Source organism: Pinus tabuliformis, chromosome J, assembly GCF_031772625.1.
Source record: "Pinus tabuliformis cultivar Carrire ecotype Pingquan chromosome J, CPIR1, whole genome shotgun sequence".
Lineage (NCBI taxonomy): Eukaryota > Viridiplantae > Streptophyta > Pinopsida > Pinales > Pinaceae > Pinus > Pinus tabuliformis.
The window spans coordinates 542647614-542668107 of NC_142295.1; the positions used below are offsets into that span (position 1 = coordinate 542647614).

At 39.1% G+C, this 20494-nt stretch overlaps 1 protein-coding gene across 1 annotated transcript in view; it reads right to left on the bottom strand.

The window, feature by feature from the left end:
• LOC149228157 (succinate dehydrogenase subunit 7B, mitochondrial-like) overlaps nucleotides 1-20099 on the bottom strand; it is a 62212-nt gene extending 42113 nt beyond the window's left edge. The window contains exon 1 of the mRNA XM_089378062.1: nucleotides 19851-20099. Coding sequence (XP_089234188.1) covers nucleotides 19851-19979 — 129 coding nt within the window. The 5' untranslated portion in view covers nucleotides 19980-20099. The remainder of the gene's footprint in view (nucleotides 1-19850) is intronic.
• Nucleotides 20100-20494: the final 395 nt, after the last annotated feature.

Sequence of the window (20494 nt, forward strand, 5' to 3'; positions counted from 1 at the left end):
ATTATATCATTAGATAATATCACATATAGTACTAATTGTATATACCAATTATATAATATCCGCATATATATAATGTTCTTGTCATATCATTAGATAATAACACACATAATCCTAATTGTGTATGCCAATTATATAATATCTGCATATATTTAATGTTCTTGACTAAGTAATATATAAAATATGCTTTATAGCCCATTGGGCTAGCTCAAGAGGTTGAGTACTTCGAGTTTCATGTAGGAGGTGTTGGGGTTGATTCCTCCAGGCTGGCTGTCTATTGCATGCCTCACTCAATGTTCCTACAATGTCAAGTGTCGTAATCAGTGGTAACAGGTTTACATTGGGCACCATCTGTAAAATGCAGGGAAATAACTGGGGGTTTCCCCACAAGGTTTTCCTTGGAAGAAAAAATGTGTGTGTCTATTGCACCCCTGGAAACCCCGTGAATCCTAATTTGGAAATGACATCCACAAACCCTGACAACCTTGATTGTGGGTGTTGACTTTTAGAAACTAGGCAAGATTTTTTTCATAAATAGGCATATTTTGCCATGAGTGACATCAGTAGCATCGTTTGAGTTACTTTCAAGCTCATACATAGTCATCTAGTTGTTAATTTCCTTAATCCTAGCGCCTAATTAATTACTTCTAGCAAATTATGCAAATCTACTAAATAATAACATGGCTAGAGTTTCAACCAATGTTGCAAAAGTTGGAATTGAGAATAAATCGGCAAGGGTCCAAAAATTGAAAAAGTCATAAAAGTTGGGAGAAAATCAAAAAAATTGGCAAAAACTCGGCAAAATTAAAAAGATAGGTTGAAAAAATCATCTAGTTGAAAAACTCGCAATATGGGGATTTTATCGGGATTTCATAACACTGGTTTTAACATCAACAAAATAATCAGGAGAACCAAATTAAATATCAACCTCACAATCACATGCACACAGACTTTTGCCCTTCAAAATCAATTTTTCATTTAAATAACTCAAAACATACAATGGCTCCCTTCCTAGGACGATGGCCCACCGAGGAAAACATGCAACAAGAACCTGTATCTAATCCAGCTGATCAAATCCTAGATTTGTCCTTCGATCTGTTTGGCTGATCTGGATCTCCCTTGCTGCCCATTGCACCTTCCTCAAACACGGCACACTTGAATGGAAGTCCTTCTCCACCCAAACACTGAGGTTCCGTTCTCTTAATGTCTTGTGCTCACTCAATGTGTCTTCTACATTGGCCTAGCCTTCCTTTTATAACCTTGAGTTGTTTACCAATTCCACAACCATAATCTCCAAAGTGATTGACAGCTGAGATTAGATCTCACCTCACTTGAGATCAACGACTGAGATTCATCTAATTCACCAATGCAAATTAGATTAAGTCAATTTATCTTATAAAAATAAATTCTTTTAATCACTAAAACAATTGCTAAGGTTAAGGGTCTATTAGGCAACTTCTGCACACTTAGATACTTAGGCCTGTGCAGAAGCACTTGAGTCTTGCACGAACTACAAACATCAACATCAATTTGTCATAAAATTTGAATCCCTCAACAGCTTCCTCTTTGTGACTACATTTAACAAATTCTGAAGTCGGGACTGTTCAAATAACATCACAGGAATATAATAATTGTCTATATTGTTAGAAATAACCATTTCCTGGGTTTATAGTAAACAGTTTTCAGTCTAGGCCTTAGGACACTTGTTATGTAATAAAATTGCCCACAAAAGTGGCATATTTAGTTAGAGATGTGTCACTAGGAGTTAGGTAGGTAACACCTAGTTGAATCAGCTAGAAATGTGCCATTAGGTGGCAGTTTTAAAAATTGAGTTTCAATAGGAATCCAGTACCATTTTTAGTGAACCTGTTCTATGAAATTCAGCCATGTAAATTGTTTTTTCATAGTGACTGCGAATAAAGTGTTTCCAATCCATGAAATTTGTCTGCATTCTAGGAAAGTCAAGTTTTCACCCATAAAATCAAAAAATGAATTAAAAAAACCCAATTCTACCCTCTCCAACCCCTAAACCCTAAAATCTAGTTATATAAACCATCCACCCACCCCTGCCCCCCAAAACCAAAAGAAAACGCCCTATTTGCCTCAAACCATGCATGGCAGACAGTAGCCATGCTACTACTGCAGATATCTCTGAGTAGTCCAGGCCAGAAGATGGTCCTGTAGTTCATGCCAAGGGTCACAGTTCCAACCAGTGTTGAAAAAGTCGACATCAGCAAAAATCGACGAGGATCCTGGAAACAAATTTTCGGCTACATCGGTGAAAAATTTGACAAAAATCAGCAAACCGCGACAATCATTAAAAAATGCAAAAGATATTCATTTTTTTCAAATTTTTAAACATATAAAGCAACAACAACATGAAATAAACACATTGGCACATAAATATGAGAAAAGCCCTGATATATATGATGTAGTGGATGTCAAATAAAAGTGATACATCAAAGGCAATACCAAGTCCTACTGATCCATGCTAATTGTCCAATCAAGGACTCGAATGTGGAGAACGAATACAAAATAATATCACATATATAAATGCATCTCATCATCATGAGTTATATGTAGCAAAACAAACAAAACTAGCAGCTAGCTATCTGAGATCAGTGCCCTCTCCCCCTTTTACAGGAAAAGATAATGGGCAATTTTCCAGGCCTGCCCCTAGTAGTAGAAGGCCCTGGCCCTACACCTAACATCGAATGATGACAACTGGTTACGAAACTATGCTCTCCAATATTTGTAGAAGATGGTGTTGATGCTCCCACATTGCCGTCCTCCTCATCCTCCTATTGTTGCTCCTCCCTCAAGTCCTGCCCCCCTTACTACCCCTGTACTAATGGTTCCTCCTCTAACCATGCAAGTGACTCCTCCATGATGGGCACTTCAATCTCCACCCTCCATTTAGACAATACATCAATATTGTCTAAAGAAATGGCATCCACATCCAGTGGTTTCTCTATTTGCTTCACCCGTAGTCAGAGATTGTAATTGACATAGACCAAGTCATCAAGGTGAGAACTCCGACCTGTAAGAGTGTCAAAAAATTTAATGAATCTTGACACTTGAGGATCATAAATTACAACAAATGTAATTGCTTAGTTGAAGTTCAAAGTTATAACTTGTTGCGCTTCTTTGAGTGTATTTTCTCAAATACACTCCAATTGCGCTCACACTCCGAAGCGCTACAAGTCTTACTTGGGATTCTGATGGCCAATTTCTGCAAATTTGGTGCCCTTGCACCATAGCTTTGCCACCAAACATCTACAACAAAATAAATAGAAGTTAAAACATAATTGAACTTTCAGATAAAACATAATTGAATTTTAAAAATCTAGAATTTTAAATTATTAAATTCTAATGAGTCGTGACTTGTCACTTAATGGCATGAAGATGGTTCTTTCACGAATAGCATCATCAAAGCCAAAAAGTCCAACACTGTCCTAATACATCTCTATCTCGCGATTGATTTTGCTGCAAAGCTTGGGATCATGTACCATCCTATGAATATAGATATGGAGCCCTTCCATCACCTCACATTCAAAATCAAAGTTGCATTTGTAGGAAAATGTGAGGTTGAGGAAAATTGTTGTTGCATGAACGGGTCAATGAAGCATCTCTGTCCACCGACTATCAATCACATCCCATAACACCATCTATCTATTAAACCCAGCAGAACCCGTGTCTGCATAATAAGCACGAATGGTCTCTTTGGCCCTATCCATGGTCTCATACAAATAAGCCACTGCAGGCTTATCCCAATCTACCAATCTCAGAACCTTTACTATAGGTTCACTAACTGAGCACACTTCTACTCCTTGCCAAAGTTTGTCAGTGTACACCAATTTTGCAATGGCTCTCCTATCCTTTCTCCTGCTGTATCTACAATCACGCCACTCATCAGAAACAAACATTTGCTTCTACTCAAATTAACATTGAAGCAAAGATTGAATAGTAATGAAGTTGGTGACAAGACGTGTGATTGCAGGACGTCGCAACTACCTGTTTCTGGTGCATCTTCTCATGAGGCTAAGAACAAAAGCATGGTTATATATGAACTTGGGGACGCTCGTAGCCATATCAATCACCTCCTTGATAAAGGAGAGTTTCCCCATATCCTCAAGCCTCAAATCGATACAATGTGTTGCACATGGAGTCCAGAACAATGAACGGTGACTGTCCATAAGCATCGTGCTAGCAACCACATAATTAGTTGCATTATCTATTATGATTTGCACCACATTTTGCACACCAATATCCTAAACGAACCCATCTAACAACTCACATATCAATGTTGCATCTTTTATATTTGTTGATGCATTCACCGATTTAATAAACATGGTACCTTTAGGACAATGTACCAAGAAATTTAGAAGGGTCCTACCCTTCCTATCTATCCAACCATTAGACATCACTTTTCATCCAGAGACCTTCCATGACTATTTCAACTCCACCAATCTAGAGTTGATATCCTTCTTTTCTGCATGAAGGATTGTTAAAATTGGCAACTAGGGCCAAACTCCATGTGGGTCATCTTATTTATGGCAGCTGATATTTTTATTGGATACCTCTCATCGAGAGGTGTAGGATTGATTTAAAGATCATCCGATTCTGACATGTATTCATGGAGATAATGAATTTATTTGTGTTATGTGACAATTCGTCAAGGTCGGCTAGCAACCAAATTACCCCCACTTGTCCTCAACGTTTTATTATAAATAGAAGAGGTCTTCAAGTCATTTTACACTTACTTCACTCATGATCTCTCTCCACTTGTTTTGGGTTTTGGTGGCAAGAGAGGTCAAGATGATGAAGCCCTAGACGCAGATCAAAGAAGGCCTAATTCTTTATCCTAGAGGGAGACCTAGCCACAGTAAAGGAGGCCTATACACAGCTAAGGGAAAAGCTCTTATACGCTGACCTAAAGAGCCCTAATTACAGTCATAAAGGAGACTTATACGCTGCCCAAGTAATGTTGCCCTAGCCACAGTCCTATAAGGAGTAATCTGGCCGCAGAGAAAGGAGGGTCAAGCCATGCCCTAATCTGCTGCCAAAGTAGGACTAATGCTGCCCTAGCCACAGTGCTAAAGAAGGTGATTTGAGCCGCAGTTGAAGAGGCCCTAACCAGCAGCTTGTGAAAGACTAAATCTATAGTCTATTAAGCCCTCATACACAGCTAGTGAGTGACTCCAACTTCGCAGTAATTAGACCCTTATATGCAGCTCAAAGAGACCTTGTTACAATCACCTAGCCGGTGTCATAATGCTACATTGTTGTAGGTGACAGCGTGGCCATTTCAAGACTTGTTTGGGTATGTTCAAGTTGTTCTTGAACTCGGTATGCTAGACAGGAGAATCCGCTCAAAGAAGCTAGGGGCTACTGCTTAAGGGTTGTTTGGATCATTGTTCGAGGGACTATAGCTATAGTCCACTATTGGGCTAGGCCGCAGACCATAGCCAGCGGTTGAAGGTCTCTAGGTGTTGTGTCAAAAAGATAGTAGCCTTATAAGGCACCGTGTGGTTGGGTGGATTGTATGAAGGTTAGCCACTGTATATAGGTGGACTGTGGAGGTGTTTAGGGTGTTGTAGCACACTGAGTTTGTGTCCTAACCAGTAATCAAGTTTTCCAAGATATGCATCAGTCCTTACAACATATACAAGTTGCCAGATGAGCAGCCTTGACATGATCAGTGAAGCAGCAAAGAAAGGAGAGTCTTATGAAAGGAAAGATTCAGTATTTTGGGGTAATTGGTTGAGTTGTTCTAGGCCTATCATCTGTTGCATATCTTCAATCCTCATCATCAGATTTACAACCTCATTGTGTCATCTTCATGGTGAAGATCTCTGATGTCTGATCTCCTATTTTGGCAAGTCAAGTATTGACTTCAAATGTATTTGTACTATCTCTCTCTTTGCTGAACTATTGAAGAATATAAGAAGAATTGATCAAGGGTTTCTCACATTATAGTTTGTCCCTGGTTGGTGCCACATCTTGTGTCCTCTTGTCTTGGCTTGTCTTCTGTTGTTTATATATATGTTCTATCTGCTCTTTACTATCATGCTGATGTGATTGCTAATCTGAATATTGTCATTGGGCTAATATGAAAAATTGAAGTAAATTGCTCTAAGCATAGAACATAACTAAAATTAACATGGTATTGGAGTTGAGGTGAAGACAAAGCCCAAGCAAGAGTGAAAGAGCAACCACTAAAGACAGTTGGACAAGGTCAAAGGCTCAATGGGTTCCTCATCCCACTTTCCGGCTAAAGACAAACTCCGTGAAAAGTCTGACTATCACGAATGGAAGATGTCTCTAGATCTGACATTGGAAGAGCAAGAAGTGTTGGATTACGTGAAGGGTAAAATCCATGAGCCTCGATCAAATGCTCCGGCTGCTACAAAGAATAAGTACGCCAAGCGTGAAGTCAAAAAGAAGATTATCAGAGATTCCATCGACAGGCATCTGGTGGCTTATATCTCTAATCTAAACACCTCCAAGGAGATCTATGACAGATTGGTAAGCATGTTCAAGGTTAGTGATGCAAATCAAATTTTGTTCCTCAAAAATAAGTTGAAGGACATTAAGAAGGGCAAAGACAAGGATATTCACTCCTACTTCTTAAGGATCACTAAGATCAAGAATGATCTTCTATCCATTGGAGAATTCATTCCTGACAGGAAACTAACTACCACTACCCTTGGAGGACTCCCTCCCGAGTGGTATATATTTAGAACCACCATTCTTAATATTGATCGAATTCCAGGGTTTGAAGAATTGATGTCCAAATGCATTCAAGAAGAAACCAGGATGGTGGAGCAAGAAATGCCTTCTAATAGAGGCAACCCTACTACTTTCTCCACTCAAGCCAAAAGGAGAAATAATGCAGGGTCTAAAGGTCATTTCAATGGAAAGCCCGGATCTAAGGGTGGAAGGAAAGGCAGATGCTTTGCTTGCAATAATTTTGGCCACTATGCAAGGGAGTGTCCAAATAGAAGGGACACATCACATGATGATGATCACAATCATTCCAAGGGCAACTTCAATCAAAGGAATGAAAGGTACAATGGCAAAGGAAAAAGGAATGCAAGACATCAAGGAAATGGTTGACCCTCCAAGAAAGCAAGGAACTCTAGGTATGAAGAATCAAATGTTGTTTATGATAAGCAAAAGGAATATTATCTTATATTGGCCCTCTCCTCTACCTCAGCTCCGGACTCTTTGGGAAATTGGCTTATTGATAGTGATGCTTCAAGGCACTTCACCGGATTCAAGGAAGCGCTCTCTAATCTGATAGAGAAGGAAACAAACTTGAAGATTATTCTTGGAGACGATGCCACCTATCCCGTAAAGGGTGTAGGGAATGTTACTCTTCAATTGGATCAGGGTAACTCGATTCATTTACAAGAAGTTATTTATGTACCTGATCTCAAGAAGAACCTGGTGTCCATTTCGGCAATGGAAGACAAAGGTTACAAGGTGGCATTCATCGATGGAAAGGTACATGTTTGAAAAAGGAATTTTAAAGATGCTTTTACTCTTGGGTTCAAGGTTGGCACTTTGTATCAAGTTGCAGGAAGTCCATTGGGGACCATGTCGTGTGACACATCTCTTCAATGGCACCGGAGGTCTGCCCATCTTCATTGTAAGGCCCTACCCAATGTGAGACAGATGGTGACAGGGATGCTTGAATTCAAAGAAGAGCATGAAGGTACATGTCCAAGATGTACCGAAGGAAATCTTACAAGGGGACCATTCCCCTCATATAATAGCAAGACCACGGATGTGAAACAACCCGAGGAGTTTGAGATCCAGGATGAGGAATCTCATGTATGCAGGTTGAAGAAAGCTCTCTATGGCTTGAAGCAAGCACCCCGGGCTTGGTATGAAAGGATTGATAGCTATCTGATGGTGTTGAGATTCACTAGGAGTGAAGCCAATCCAAACCATTGCTTTAAGGTTGTGGATGATAGATCTCTCATACTGGTACTTTATATGGATAACCTCGATATGGCAGATTCAAACCTTCTCATTTGCAAAAGTAAGAGGGAGTTGGATTTCGAATTTGGAATGATGGAATGCAAGCCCGTGACTACCCCGATAAGCTTAACTTTAAGAAGTTATGCGGTAGTGTTGCTGGACCTGATTTGGGAAATGCCTCTGAGTTTCATCTACTCATAGTAGCATTAACGTTCTTGGTGAACTCCCGTCCGAATATATGTTTTGCAGTTAGCATGTTGAGCCAACATATGGCTGAGCCTCTTCACTCACATTGGATTGGTGCCAAGAATCTTCTGAGATATCTTCGGGGCACAATCACTCATGGACTGAGATACACTGCTGGAGTTGTGAGGCTGCATTATTATTCTGATGTTGATTGGGCAAGCAGTGTGGAGGATCGCAAAAGCACTTCTGAGTGTTGGTTCTCCTTGGGTTCTACTTCGATATCCTGGATGAGCAGGAAGCAGAATTTGGTTGTTTTGAGCACCGCTGAGGCCGAATACATAGCTAAGAGTATGGCCTCCTGTGACGTTGTCTAGTTGTGGAAGCTCTTCAATGAGTTGTTTGGACACGTGCTGAATACCATCGTGATGTTCTGTGACAACCAGAGTGGGATTTGATTGTTGAGGAATCCCATGTTCTATGATCGCTCCAAGCATATAGACATCAGGTACCACTTTATCCGAGATATGGTACAGCGAGGAGTAATAAGGCTCCATCACATTGGGACTAATATGCAGGTCGCCAATATTCAGATGAAGCCCCTGGGAAAGATCAAATTCTTGACTTTCCGAGAATGACTAGGAGTCATGGAGAGACCCTCTCCTGAGGGTCCTCTATGATATATTACGCTTTGGGAACTCCAGGGGGCATGGGGTACTTCTTGGAGCGATGAGCAACCATAGGGTGAGTGGTTCAACCTTCCCCTAGTGGTTTGCTATGTAAGCAGGTTGAGTGGTTCATCCTTCTCCTGTTGAGAGAAAATCATAGGGTGAGTGGTTCAGCCTTCCCCTAGTGATTTGTTGTGTACAGGGTGAGTGGTTCAACCTTCCCCTAGGATACCCCATGGCAACATGTAGGCAGGATGAGTGGTTCATCCTTCTCCTGCTGAGTCATCCTACCCATGCAGACTAGGACTCATGGGAAGTGCCTCTCATCTGGCCAATAAGTAGGGAAATGAGGATAGGGACCATAGTACTACCGATGGACGCATTATGTACTACCGTACTCCCTATGCTAGGATGATATTGATCTGGGATCAATTGGAACTAACTTCAGGTCAGTAAGAGTGGTATGAGACGCTCTCTTTATTTGGAACTGATTTCGGATCAATAAGAGTGGTATGAGACACTCTCTATTTGGGACTCACTTCGGGTCAGTAGAGAATGGTATGACACATTCTCGATCACTTCTTCTTCTTCATAGTTCAGCAAAGCAAGGCAGAGCTTAGGAGTGCAGGGCACTGCATTGATGGCAGAGATAGTACAGACTAGCAGATGGAGTTCTCCCTAGTTGAGAGGAAGTGTTAAAATTGGCAACTAGGGCCAAACTCCATGCAAGTCATCTTATTTATGGCAGCTGATATTTTTCTTGGATACCTCTTATCGAGAGGTGTAGGATTGATCTAAAGATCATCCAATTCCGACATGTATTCATGGAGATATGTATTTATTTGTGTTATGTGACAATTCGTCAAGGTCGGCGAGCAACCAAATTACCCCCACTTGTCCTCAACATTTTATTATAAATAGAAGAGGTCTTCAAGTCATTTTACACTCCACTCATGATCTCTCTCCACTTGTTTTGGGTTTTGGTGGCAAGAGAGGTCAAGATGATGAAGCCCTAGACGCAGATCAAAGAAGGCCCTAACTTTCTATCCTAGAAGGAGATCTAGCTGCAGTAAAGGAGGCCTATACACAGCTGAGGGAAAAATTCTTATATGTTGCCCTAAAGAGCCCTAATCACAGTCATAAAGGAGACTTATATGCTACCCAAGTAATGTTGCCCTAGTCGCAGTCCTATAAGGAGTAATTTGGCCGCAGAGAAAGGAGGGTCAAGCCATGCCCTAATCCACCATCAAAGTAGGATTAATGCTGCCCTAGCCGCAGTCCTAAAGAAGGTGATCTAAACTGCAGTTGAAGAGGCCCTAACCAGCAGCTTGTGAAGGACTAAATCTGCAATATATTGAGCCCTCATACACAGCTAGTGAGTGACTCTAACTTCGCAGTAATTAGACCCTTATACGCAGCTCAAAGAGACCTCGTTACAATCACCTAGCTAGTGTCATAATGCTACATTGTTGTAGGTGACAGCATGGCCATTTCAGGACTTGTTTGGGTATGTTCAAGCTGTTCTTGAACTGGGTATGTTGGGCAGGAGAATCCGCTCAAAGGAGAAGCTAGGGGTTGTTGCTTAAGGGTTGTTTGGATCATTGTTTGGAGGGACTATAGTTACAGTGCACTATTGGGTTAGGCAGCAGGCCATAGCCAGCAGTTGAAGGTCTCTAAGTGTTGCATTCAGAAAGATAGCAACCTTATAAGGCAACGTGTGGTTGGGTGGATTGTATGAAGGTTAGCCACTATATATAGGTGGATTGTGGAGGTGTTTAGGGTGTTGTAGCACACTAAGTTTGTGCCCTAACCAGTAATCAGGTTTGCCAAGATATGCGTCAGTCCTGACTCCTTACAACATATACAAGTTTCCAGATGAGCAGCCTTGACATGATCAGTGAAGCAGCAAAGGAAGGAGAGTCTTATGAAAGGAAAGCTTCAATTTTTTGGGGTAATTGGTTGAGTTGTTCTAGGCCTATCACCTGCTGCATATCTTCAGTCCTCGTCATCAGATCTACAACCTCATTATGTCATCTTCATGGTGAAGACCATTGTTGTCTAATCTCCTATTTTGGCAAGTCAAGTATTGACTTCAAATGTATTTGTACTATCTCTCTCTCTACTGAACTATTGAAGAATATAAGAAGAATTGATCAAGGGTTTCCCCACATTGGGGTTTGTCCCTGGCTGGTGCCACATCTTGTGTCCTCTTGTCTTGGCTTGTCTTCTGTTGTTTATATATATGTTTTATCTGCGCTTTACTATCATGTTGATGTGATTGCTAATCTGAATATTGTCATTGGGCTAATATGAAAAATTGAAGTAAATTTCTCTAAGCATAGAACATACCTAAAATTAACAAGTATTGGCCCCTGCAACTCCAAATATGTAGCACTTGTGTACCCTAGGCGCACAACATCAATAGCATCATGCATTGCCTGCCAAAATAGATTGTTTTTGTTGACGTTGAGGGGTAAGTCACTTTAGCAAAGACAACTCCCCATAACTTTGTTTGCTTCTTGCTTCTCCTTTTTTTTATTACTGACTTTATTGAAGGTTGTGTTCCATGTCCGATTCATGGAACAAAAAATGATGACCTCCCAGTAACATCAACAGGTGAAGCTATGGAGCCCCTCCCACTACCCTTAGGCTCAGTCTCAGAAGCAAATAGCCCTGAAGATTTGCCTGCACGTTCCGCCTTGTTTGCAGCTGCTTATTTATTTCCGTGTTTTTCCTCAATTGCTTCATATGCAACTCTTATAAGCTTCGGGCTAGATTTATTGCAAATCCCAACATCATGTACTTGGATTCTATCTATATGGTATTTCAATTGGGATACCCTCTTGTCATCTTGGCCCCACACAATTTGCAACTTAGTATTTACCGATTTGTCGCACCACCAGCTTCCTCATACTACCAAAATGGATCCAAGGGCTTTGGCATATTGGTGGTGGAAGTGTATGTCGTTGATCTGTAGGATCACCTGCAAGAGCACTTGTTGCATCCCGAGTAGCACGGACCCATTTTGGAAGCTGAGGACCTGAAAGAGGACCCTGAGAAGGTGGGGGAGGATTGCCATCCTCGCTATCATCATCTGAAGAAGAAATGTTTTCAGAAGTAGAAGGGATAGAGAGAGGTGGCACATCCGCCGAACTAGGCTCGTAGGTCGATATAATTTCAGCAAACTCTACATCTCCTCTAATGATAACATTTTTGGACTTAAGTAAAAGAAGTCTATATCCTTTGACATCTTCAGAATATCCAACAACAATACATTTTTCACGCTAAGGTTCTAAGGCTTTATATTTCTCATCGGGAATATGGGCCCATGCTTCACTTCCAAAAACACGAAAGTGACTTACATCTGGTTTAATTGAGCTCCATGCTTCTTCTAGAGTGATATTCTTTAAAACCTTAGTAGGAGTGCGATTTACTATGTAATTTGCACAGTTAATTGCTTCTGCCCAAAAATTAAGACTAAGTCCTTTAGATTGAAGCATACAATTAGCCATTTCCTTTAAGGTGTGATTCTTCCTTTCAGCTACACCATTTTGTTGTGGAGTATATGGAACAGTATGTTGCATTTGAATTCCATGCTCAGTGCAAAAGTTGATGAATTTGTTGTTAACATATTCTCCACCATTATCAAATCTTAGCTTAAGAATTTGATGTCCAGATTGTTTCTCAACAAAGGCCTTAAAGCCAAGAACATGTTAAATACTTCACTCTTGAGTTTTAAGAAGTATACATAACCAAGTGCGTCTGGAGAAATCATCAATGGAAGTTAAGAAATACTTGTAGCTAGAGAATGAAACAATTGGAAGTGGACCACATAAATCACTATGCACACGCTGTAAAGGGGCTGAGGCGTGCCAAGAGGCACATTTTTCAAAACTATCCCGATGATGTTTTCCGAGTACACGTCTGGAACAAACACCATCTCTGCAAGGTACCATAGGAAGACCTGTCACCATATTTTCTTTACATAGATTTTGAAGGGAGCGATAGTTTAAGTGACCAAATCGCTCATGCCAAAGTTTGTTCACTTCATCATTATAAGCAACAAATATCGAGGGAAGAATTGATGACCCAAAGTTGTTAAACTTATACAACCTTGTAGAATCATCAACAATGCCAATAGCTAAAATCTGTCTAGGATCTCTTAGGTTCTTAATTACAACATCATGAGGTGAAAATTCAACGATTTTACCTTTCACCTGAATGAGTTATCTGATATACAGATAGAAGGTTGCAGGATAAGGTTGGAACACATAATACATCATTAAATTGACCATTGTCTAGATGAATAGTTCCAGTCCCTACAACACTAAGAGATCTATCATCACCAACATATATATTTTTGGTGTTACAATCATTTAAAGAAGAAAACATGGCTTTGATTTTGGCCATGTGATAGGAAGCTCCAGAATCAATGAGCCACTCATGAGAATGAGAAAAAGAAGATACATTTAGTGCATAACCAGACCGAGATGCTTGACAACCACATGTAGAAAGTGTTATTCCTGAAAATGAAGTTAAAGTTGAAGAATGATCCAAATGGATGTTATGCTTCTTCATTGTTGCTTCCAAGGCTTCCATCTTCTTAAAGCATTTGGATTCTAAGTGGCCATCTCGATTACAAAAGTTGCAATGTCTATCAATCTTCTTCCCTTTGTTTTTATTCGCCTTATCATTTTGTTGAATTGATTTTTCATTTTCAGATTGAAATTGCTTAGGACCCTTGTTTGGTTTAGGACCACTCTTTTTAGGACATTGCTTCTTAGAATTCTTTGAATTTGGTTGTTGTTGGGCGGCTAAGGCTTTCTTAGAAGAGTTTCCAAGATTAAGAAGACCAAGATGTAAGAGTTTTTCTTGTTCTCTTATTAAAGAATCACAAAAGGCATCAAAAGAGGGGGACTTGTAGTCTTGTCCTTGGGAAATGAAGACTTTTCTAGTAGAATGGAAGGTGGAAACAAGCACAGAGTAGGCTGGTCCCAACTTAGTAAGAATGGAATAGATAAGGCTACCATCTTCTTTCTTAACCTTAACACCTTCCAAGAGAAGTCTAAGGGTCTTGAACTTGGACAAAAAATCTTCAATGAAAGAAAAATTATTGGAATCCAACGTAAGCAACTCATTTTCGAGTTGATGGGCTCTAATTTCATTTTTAATCCCAAAAACTTTAGTGAGATGTTTCATTGCTTCATTTGGGGTACCAAGTTCTACGATATGGAATCTAAGGTCTGGAGAAATAGACATCCCTATTAACCCATGTGCTTGATCTTGCCTATTTTCCCATTTGGCTGCCTTATCTTCATCTTTAGGTTTAGTTTCTTGGCCTAAGGCTATTCTGTAAAGACCTTTACTTTTAAGTAAATCCACAATGTAGGATCACCATTGGAAGTAGTTGGTTTTGTCAAGAATAACTTGGCATGGACTTTCCATTTTAACAGAAACTGAAGCTGTAGATGTTGAAACTAAGTGTTCCAATGGAAATATCTTGAAAAATTAGGCTGATTCAAAAAAACGGCTTCCGAATGAAGAAGTTATGGCTTTTTGAAGAAAAGTTGTTGAAGATGCCAACGAAGTGCGTCAATGTGCGGAAGTGAATGATAATGTTATATTTAAAATAACCCCCCCCCCCCCCTTCCAAATTTAATCTAATTAGCTCACTTTAAAAAAAAAAATATGTGACCCACTTTTATAAATAAGTGAAAGTCACTTTTACAATGGTTACTTTCTGAGCTAGTCACTAAATTGTAACTTAAATAAAATATAAAGAGACTTTAGAATTATAAGTGACTCACTTTTTATAATGGGGAGAACACTTTTACATAAAGTAACTTTAAAACATAAGTTACATGTACTTTTTGTAAAAGTAACTCAACAAAAAGAAAGACTTGAACCCAAGACCTCTATTCTCATAAAGTAACTTTCAACTAAGTGAGCTAGTTTAAAAGGTTAGTAATTTTTGGAAAAGAGGAAGGGGTTTTTTTTAAGTCACTGAAGCTTTGGGGTGCGTGCTTGCTTGAAAAAACTCTTTTTGCCTACAAAACAAAAAACCACACAACCCAACCCAGACATGCAAAAAAAAACCAAACCTTATGGCTTGAAATTAGCTTTCACCAAAACCTAAATATTTTCCTCAATGTTTCTGATTTTTTGAGATCACACTTAGTTGCGGCAGAAAAGAGCATACGCATGAGAAAAATACTCCCTTTCTGTTTCTGATTTGCCCAAATCGCATACGTAGAAATGAAAGGTATAGATCCGGTAATAAAAAAAACAGAGAGCTAAATAAACCGAAATAAATAGAGAAATGAATAAGTAGAACTACAAATAAAGACTACATACCTCCAGATCTTAAAAATGACATAGTTAGGGCTACCGGAAACCTTTTCGCGTGAAACGAAAGGGGTTCCTCATTGGAACAGATGCTCCTAACACAATAGAGCAGTCCTCTCGACCTGAAAGCGGTCAAAAACAATAGATCTAGGACACGACAGTCGGATGCAATTGTACTGGCTTCAGATTTGGATCACCAACGGATGCAGCCCTCAAATAGCTCTGATACCATGTAGGAATTTACAAGGTAAGTTCCTCAGATAGAACACCAAAGGACACCACTCACAAACAGATCACAGATCAATACACCAATATTCTTGACATGGTTAAAAACCTCAAAGAGGGAAACAGTCCACGGCTTGAGCCAACGCGGCCACTTCAGACAATTTATTAATAAAAGAAAGAAAAAATTTACATAAGCTTCTCTCATGAATGGTCACCCTACAAATCACCCTCCATGCTCTTTAAATAGAGATCATGAACCAATCGGGTGTTAAGCCACAGATCAAGTGTTGGTAATACCGAGGAGAGAATGAACCGTCGGATCACTTCATGTCTAGAACATATCATGACCGTCAAATTGTAAGTTACAAAAGTACATAGTAAAAAAACACACTTTACCTAACTCTACACTAGACCAAGTTATACTTAAGTATTTCCTATGTATCGGAATATCCTAACACATAGATCCACTCAAACCAGGTTAGAAAAGTAATCAACCTGCTCCCCAAAATCGCAATGCAAAAAAGCGTACTCAAGTCAAAATTTCCATTAACCTTTCAATGGCCAACCCTCTAACACAAGGCAAGCCTTTCTTTTTTTAAACTTTCCCAAGTCTAACAACACTTCCTAAGATTGGCTCTTCGCTTTCCTCTCCCTCCCGCCCCACCTGCTCATGCAAAGGAAAGATTAGGCTTATGAGAGAAATTACAAGTGTCATGAAGTGGGTAAAGAAATTCAAAGTTCATTCCCCTTGCCTTCACATCACTTCCCCTTCCCGAGGCTTCTTAAGCACTGGGACTAGGTGGTCACCTCATTGAACATCAACACTTCCCTTAAATGTGATTCCCCTACCTATTCCTCGATATCTCAACCTGTGGCAGATTATGCATTTCCCAATAATACTAATATATGCAACATCATCCTTAACAATAAGGAGTATCATGATAAGAAAGCATATCAATTGTAATTCATGTGCATGTCATAACCACTGAAGTAATCAACAGTAATTTAAGTATTCAACCATAAGCCATCATCAATAATACCAACGCTACAAAACCATCAATAAGGAATATCAATGTTTAATAACCAACATCAAGGATTATAGATGCTCATTAACCGCATCAAAGAATATCCAAGCAACCACATAGGTCCCCTATGTCTATCATAACCAATGATCAACAAAAGAAAGCAACAAGGAGATGATCAGTCCAAAACACCATCTCCTAAAGACCATCAAGACTAGAAAGGACAAGGTGATCGATACCAATCCTCTAGTTCATAAGCATCAACAATAGTCATCGAGGATATCATCATTCATCCATTAATAGTCATTAAGTCATAATCAAAAATCATCAAGGAGGTGATCAGCCATAATCATCACCAACAACATTCTCACTAACAGATTCATCAAATCCAAAATTTACAAGGTAACCACCACACAATGGGGTTGTTACACAAAGATACCCTAGCATCCACTTGAATCCCGAGGGTGGGTGTTGTTAACCTTGGTTTGAGAAGCATTTGAAAACTCTGTATCATCTCATGCATTGTAGTTTGTTGTTGTAAGTTATATTCAAAATGTTGCTTGTCTGATGGTGCGGTCTTGCTTGGCCACTCTAGGAGGTGATCTCATTTGGCGACCATGGAGACTAGTTCGTTAGCAAAAGTGAGAAACTTCTAGATGAGCCAACAGGGGTAGAAAGCTGCTAGCAACTGTAAAAGGAGACCTTCAATATAGGCTAGCAAAATTGTGAGAAGCAAGCAAGGATAATGGAAACACTCAATGAGAGCTAGTTTGTTCAGATATTGTATCAGATCTACCGAGAACATGATGAAGTTCCCAAAAGAGAGTAGATCTCCCACACTGATACCACTGATATCAGCAATGCACCATGTAGCTTCCCTAAGTAGAGTAAATAGTTCAAATGACAGAACGATATACAAGGTTTGAGGTGCAAATAAATACGAACCAGAATCTTCAATCTTGCCTTATTTATAAAAAAACCAAAATTAGAAGACTAGGATCAAAATTGACCATGCCCTACATAGGCACTAGCAACCATTATTTCAGCATTACATAAAAGAACTAAGTCACCATAATGTATTAATTAACTAGGTGAGTCAATCAATGACAGAAAGTTCATCAATGTTTCTTCTCTAGAGAGTTACTTTGTCATAAAGAACATAGTAACTCGTACCTCTCCTGAAAGCAATGCCATCCTTGATCCTTGCCTCCATTGCCTGTTTCTTTGAAATAGAGATTTTCCGACTCCCTGGTAATCCTCCAACAAAAACAGTATCTGATGCCCCTTCTCCTATAATTTATTTCTGTGTTCTCCAATCTAGAGTTTATAAATCATTATACTTATTTTGTGTATGATCTAGTTATATTTAGCATAAATTTCCTTTTCTTGCCAATTCCCTGTGGATGTTCTCCAGTCTGGAGCTTAGAATCTGTGTTTGCTTACTTGCTGATTTCTAATTCTTTTCACCTAAATTTGTAAGTTTACTCTGATTTTCTTCAATTTCCTTTCTAGTATACAATTAAAGCCCTGTGAAATCTCTCTTCCCCCATGTTTTGATTTTTTTCCACGTGATCCTGGTTCTCCATTCAAGTTGGACTAAATTTGACAGGTGCATGTTCCATTTTTCTCTTCTCCCAATTTCCTTCTAAATTAGCCAATGATTGTATCTAAAGCAAGATATCGGACTCGAGGTGATCAGATTCTTTTCCAAGTAAATTTCTTGATCCATAAATCTATCAAGGCCCTCAGCTATATAAGGCATTCCTTTTCTTTTAATGCTCCATGTATACAATGTACAGAAATGCAATGCTTCCATGGGTCTGATATCAATCAAATTGCTGTTTTCCATCAAGAATTTCATGTTTTCCCTATATGTGTTTCTTCCCTAATTGTCTGCTTTCATTTCAGCTTCGACAATATGACATTAACTTCTCCTACTATTATTCAATCTAAAGGTTTGCTTTGATGATCATCTGATTCTGAAGAGCTCTACAACTCATTCCTTCCCATAGACGAAAATCGGGCATAAATATTTGTAATCCTTACTTCCTAGACCTGGTCTTTTCTAAAGAGTAATCCTCATCCAAGAATTACCACTCACTATTTCACTAAAATCAAGAAAGTTGTATTTCCAAAATATTGTTAATCCCCCTTATCGCACTACTCATCCATTGCCGTACATTTGCAATCAATCAGTATTTTAACACCTAACATATACGTACTCTTTAATTATAAAGTTTGGTTTCATGTCTTAATACTATATACAGGTTTCATTCCCTAGAATTCCTTTCTAAAGTCCTAACTTTTAAACTTAGGCCGAGGACCTTAGCATTCCAAATAAGAATCTTCACTTAGAGATACCTTGGCTGGCTCTACTGGTACCTTGACCTGGCTTAAGCAATTCTTGAAAGACAGGATGATAGCCATCACTTTCCTTTAGTGCCTCTCTTTCTCTTGCTTTGCTGATGATTTTCTTCCCCTTTTGATCCCTTATTCTCAACTAGAAATTGAGGTATAGATTCCTGCCCCAGAACTCTATGAAGGCTTCCTCAATCTCCTCGAGGTAGATAGGGTCTTCCTTGTCCCTACTTTATAACAATAGGTTTTCTTTATGTATTCCTATTTATTCTGCTTTCTGAACTGCTACCATTGTTTTCTAGAGTACGGATTTCCTCCCTGATTTGTTTCAATTATTCAATCTCTCTTCTTGAATTCCTTTGATCCATAAGGTTTTCATATTATTTTATAGCACAGTATCTAGCCGATCTCCCTAAAAAAATTTGGCACAAATTTGCTCTTTACTTTTCTTAAAGGTAAAGTGTCCATATTTGTGTAGCATGTGCATTGAATGAAACTTGCTAATAGTCCAACCTCCCAGAGTGCTCTGAATCCATTATCTTAATTGCTAATGCATCTGATAAGCCCTTTTCTACATCCATTTCCATTCAAATCTTAGTAAATATTTTTTGATGTGGCAAATATTATCTAACGGTAGAAAGTATCTGATATTTATGTTAGTCCTAAAAGAAAGTGATATAATGCAGTTATTGTTAAGGAACGTGCCCCTCTTCTATAGAAAATTGGACAGTTAAAACGATAGAGACTTTATTGCACATCTGTAGTCAAAAGTTATAGACCATTTCTGGGGACAAAGAGAGAGAAGTAAACTATAATAAAAATGCCTCTCCAAACAAGGAAGCGTAGATAAATTTGGCAGTGAAGAAAGAACAGTCAATGTGCTACTGCCAACGTAAAGCTTTCGTATCATATTATTTAGCAGTGCTTTGATGCGATCGTAGGGTTTTTCTACAATGATAAAATAGAATATGTCATCGACGGGATTATCTTTCAGGGAGTGAAGGGGAGGAAAAATAACCCCAATTTAGAAGTGAAGATAAAAGGAATGGCAGGAATCACATACCGCTTTCTCCCGAGCTCCTGGTTCGATGTGGATTCCACGAACTTGTGAATGATCCACGATCGAACCCTGCCGAGGCGTGAAGTGTTGACCTCCGAGAAGATGAACCGCATGTCTGGTTAGGCTCTGCATCTTTAGAATCTCCTCCTGATACTTGTTCAGATAATAATGGCGAGGCTGTCCTCCAGGAACACCGAAATCTGCTACATGGTTGGGTATATATATTTTCGTGATCTCACCAATTGGACATCAACATTATTCCAATTCAACTTAATCGTGGTCTGGAACCTTTTAAACAAAATTCCTAGAGATACAATTTTTAAATGTCAATATCATGGGAAAGTCCATCTTTGTGCTCCATGGGCCTTCACAATTAGACGATTAATGCTCCATATATTTATTTCACATATTAAGTTAGGGTTTCCAATTTCTTAATTCCCATTTTAATTTAATGTTGAGATGATGTTAGTATGGCCACAATCCAATTTTTAATTTAATGTTGAGATGTTGTTAGTAGGTCGACAAGCTAATTTTTTATTAATTAAATTTATAATATAAATAATAAAAATAATGATAAAATTGATTTGTCAAGTTTTACTAGCACCACTGATTAAGGATGGGTTTCGTCAGCGAGGTGACCCATGATC